Raw genomic sequence first — 4,600 nt, forward strand, 5'->3', positions numbered from 1 at the left:
AACCCATGGAAAATAAAACCTTTTTCTGAAGCTCTCTTAACTTTCATCCATTACAGACACCAATTACGAAAAAATGAGAAAGAATAGAGATAAAAGGAATGGAAAATCTAACCTTTGAAGACATTTCTTCAAATCAGAGGAGAAAAAGAGTGACTTTTTGGAAGAATCACCAAAGACCAATACACAAACAGCTTATTACAACCCACTGAACAAAGTGGGAGCGCAAACCAAAAAACCGCAGAGAACAAGGGTCAAAACCGGATTCAGTTACAAAACATTAAGTAAAAGTAATGTGCAGCACGTTTCCCTTAAAATAATGGGAAAACGCTCCTCCTTTATGCCAGTCGTTTCGTTTTTAATAAGACTTTTTCAAAAACAAAGGCTAGTGGATCACGCCCAAACGCACGCAACGTTGAGCTTGGGGGCTGGCATGACTAGCCGAGATATAGGTCAATCCTAAAAGCTCACTTGCTAAAACAAATACCAAGCAAGTAGTTGGGGCTATGTACGATCACACTCGATCCACCTAATCTCGGCCACGTCAGTCACAACAGCAGATGATACAACGTGATAACAACCCAAAATCTCGGTAAACGAGAATCACTAACAAACATATTAGAATCAACTTACAACTCTATAAAAAAGGGGTTAACCAAATGAATAAGGGAATCACGGCAACATCTGAATACTCTCGTACACATTTCCTACGCTTATACTCTGTCTTGTAACTACTCTCCACTAACTTGATCGTTGGAGTCCTTTTTGCAGGTTCTCCACCCCGGTTCGTGCTCAGGCTTGGCGTTTCTCCGCTGCAGGACAAAAGTCTCTGACCGACGGAAGCCGACGTATAGCACGGAGCCGCGCATCCTTGCACGAACAGTATATATTATTATTTATTAAAATAAATAAAATATTTTATATAATTAAAATAAAACATTAAAAATAATTAAAAAATTAATTTATGTTTAATATAATAAAATATCAAAATATCATTATATTTATCTAAAAAATACTTTACATTTTATATATAAGCGTTCTCGTTCTTATAGATTTTAAAATTCATGTATCAACGTGTCTATATTATGCTATGTACCGTATTTGTGTCGGTGTCCGTAATGATAGATGTTTAACATACATCCCGAACAAAATCATATTTTATATCCAATGTATTGAAGAAAACGGAAACGAAACATGGCTTTGATTAGAAATTAACAAGGTAATGATAATAAAATAAAAGCAGCAAAATGTATGGTTATTATTTATTAATAATGGAAATGGAACACCATCTTAACTATAGTTAGGTAAGGACAAGAAATAAAACCTTGCAATGGAAATTGGAATCACTTTTAGCCAAAAGTCAAGGAGCATATTTAATGATATCTAGCATCTTAGAATATTAAGCTCCATTTTCTGTCCAATTATTTAATTATTGACTACAAGTGGGAATTCAACTTCTCTTTAACATCACTGGATTTTGGTTAGGACAATTTGCTTCATTTAGTTATTAAATTATACACCCATCTATTGCCATATATGGCTCTACCTTTTTTGTAGTCATACATTATAATATTTGTGATTTTTATGAAAACAGGTTCGAAATAGGTTATATGCACTAATATAATTCATAGATACAGTTGTACCTTTATAAATTCAATAACAAGAGAAATAACATCACTACAACTATACCAAAGGCTTCATTGTTGCCTTCATGGTTGGTCTAGACAAATTTGTGCAGTAATCAAATCATAAGAAATCCTACACGTGATAAAGAAATAAAGGAAAATATTTTTTAGATCTTGTTGCAAATCATACTGGAAGGACTTTATCTCCTAGATCATGTTCAGGGATGGGAAAAAGACAAAAGCAATGTATTGTAGTGGGATTGATCCTGAGTGTAACTTTCACATCTTTAATCTCACGATCGCCATGTAGTGGCCGAAAATAATTAAATTAAACTATGAGGCGATTTTATTTTATTATTATTATAATTTTTGTTTTTATAAATTTAGACGTGTCAGAGCGGGTAAAGTTCATAGGTTTCATCATGGGTGGAGAATGTCTTGTACACTGGTTCGAAACATCACAACGTGACTAAATAAGAATTTTCAATTGTTCACTTGTAGAGTCAACTTAAAAGTTTATTTGGTGTAGTGGTGGTGGATTTAGCACTGAAATACCACTTGAGAATGTTCTTGTTTGGAATTGACTTTGTGGGCATTCATTTCAGAGAGGTCTTCTACAACAACCAGGCCATCACATGCGAATTGAGCTGTGTTTGTGCCTTTGTTGACTACTTGACTCCTTCAAAGTGTCGTATATGGCAAGGCAATGAATGCATCACAAGAATCCCAAACGCATCAATAAGACACTCCCCTTTATCAACAAGGTTTTATTATTAGTAGTCTCATGATACTTGTGTGCATGTGTTACCAACACCAAGGGAGCAAAAGGGTCTCTCCATGTATAAACCAACATAATTGTGTAAATCCAATAATGACAGTGCATTTTGCAGGAGGCTATTTGACATTGCATTACATTATTAAAGTGTCAACATCAAGTTAGTGGGAGTGACTTTGTCTAGGGTAGGATCCTGGAAAGCACAAAAATCAAGCTTTGGAGAGGGTCCCAAAATTCTTTTCTCCACTCCTTTTCCCTCCTGGCAACTGCAGAGCTCGGAAGATTCCCGATCCAGATGCATTCAATTCAGAAATATGATCATGCCTTCCATTTGTTTACCACACTTTTCCTAAGTGCTCCCTTGTCTAAGTAACAAACAATTATACGATTTCGTTTCTCCCTTTCAATCAAATCATAAATTACAGTAACCAAATTCAAGCGGCTTGATCTACCCTATGCAAATAAGCAGTGCTACTTTCTTACATGCGAAAGCACAAAATACAAATGCAATAATAATTCAGCTGATGATGCTATTTACAATCCTAAGTAATTAATCCTGCAGTGCTATTAGCCTATTACACACGGAATTGAATTACTAATTTTATAGATAGAATACACATAAATATGAACATGATTAGGAAAAAGAAATTGGAGGAAAGGATGAAGCTAAGGTAAAAACCTATTGGCATGATCGCCGCTTACTTTAAATGTGGAATCCGATTCCGGTGGCTGAGAGGCGGTGGCGGTGGTGCTCGAGCTCGCGGGTGCTGGAAAACCACCGCACTTGTTGCATCTCGGAACCACCAGAATCTGACGGCACGATGGACACGATGAATGCGACCTCAGCCACGCGTCGATACACGACACGTGGAAGCCGTGGCCACACTGAGGCAGCACTCGGATCTCATCCCCGGCTGTGAACTCCGCCAGGCAGATCGCGCAGTCGGAGAACTTGCCAGCCGACTCGACTGTGGCGGTGACCTTGGGGAGAGAGCTGAGTACCTTCTTCTTGACACCTTTGTTGGCAGCTGCGGGAAGCGAGGGAGTAGCGGCGGCGGAGGAGGATGAGAGGCGGAGGCGGCGGAGACAAGCGCAGCGAGCTACAGCGACCAGTCCGAGAACGCAGATGAGAGCACAGATGAGGGCGGCGAGGATGACGACGAAGTCGGAGTCGACGACGGAGGGGGCGTTGTCGGTGGTTGACGAGTTGCGCTCGCCTAAAATTCTCAAGGGACGAGTCATGTGCTTGGTGTTTTGGTTTCTGTCTCAATTCTCAAAGAGAGAGAGATTGATTGATTTGTGTCTCTGTTTGGGTTTGGGTTTGCGTTTGCGTGGGATTAGCACTATAACTCTATAAGTAACAACTACTGGTCCCACTCTTCTTTTTCTCCTTTATTATCACTGCAGCTGGCATTTCATTTCTAACTTCTATCTTTCGCTTGCTTTCTTTGACAAAATTAACCTCTTAACTAATTTAGGAAGAATGGACAAAAGTAAATATAAATTTTTATAGGTAAATAAATATATTATTTAATTTTTTGATGAGTCATCTGGATATATTAATATCAAGTTTTGTTATTATTTTTATTTTTTTTTGTTGTTTGAGTAATTTTTTTTGTAATAATAACTACCAAGTGGCTCATATATAGTGTGATATAATTTTTTTGATGATACAGTAAAAATTAAATAATAAATTATTAAAGTTTTTAAATGATAATAATAAAAAAATTTGTAAGTGATTTAGAATTTTTATTTTCTTCTTTTCTTCTCCAAAATTTACTTGGAATATAGTCCTTAGAGCTATTTTTGAATTACATCCCTTAATTTACATCCACTTTTTAGAGAAGGAAGGAAAAGAATAAAAGTTCTAAATCACTTGTAAAATTTTTTATTCAAATTTAACAAATTCAATAATTTATCATTTAGTTTTCAATGTGTTGTCATCAAAAAGGTCACGTCATACAATGTACAGAGTCACCTGACAGTCACTATCGCTAGAAAAGTTATTCAGACGACGAAAAGGTAGAAATGACAACGGTACTTAATATTGATGTGTAAAGATGACTCATTAAAAAATTAGAGTGTATATATGTCCACTATGTGAAAATTCATGTGTACGTTTGTCCATTCTTCCATTAATTCAACTAGCAAATAATATAGTTGGGCTACACATCCAAACCTTATTGCATCCAAGTCCAACTAA

General features: G+C 36.5%; 1 protein-coding gene across 1 annotated transcript; it reads right to left on the reverse strand.

Annotated features, from left to right (window-relative positions):
• Positions 1-2,438: 2,438 nt before the first annotated feature.
• Positions 2,439-3,840, reverse strand: LOC112766142 (RING-H2 finger protein ATL80-like). The gene has a single exon (XM_025812013.2). The coding sequence runs from the start codon at positions 3,637-3,639 to the stop codon at positions 3,064-3,066; it is 576 nt and encodes a 191-aa protein (XP_025667798.1). The 5' UTR covers positions 3,640-3,840; the 3' UTR covers positions 2,439-3,063.
• Positions 3,841-4,600: the final 760 nt, after the last annotated feature.

Source organism: Arachis hypogaea, chromosome 17 (genome assembly GCF_003086295.3).
Source record: "Arachis hypogaea cultivar Tifrunner chromosome 17, arahy.Tifrunner.gnm2.J5K5, whole genome shotgun sequence".
Lineage (NCBI taxonomy): Eukaryota > Viridiplantae > Streptophyta > Magnoliopsida > Fabales > Fabaceae > Arachis > Arachis hypogaea.

What these genes read in the sequence shown, in the direction of transcription:
- LOC112766142 (XM_025812013.2), bottom strand. Translation starts at nt 3,639, where the DNA reads ATGACTCGTCCCTTGAGAATTTTAGGCGAGCGCAACTCGTCAACCACC.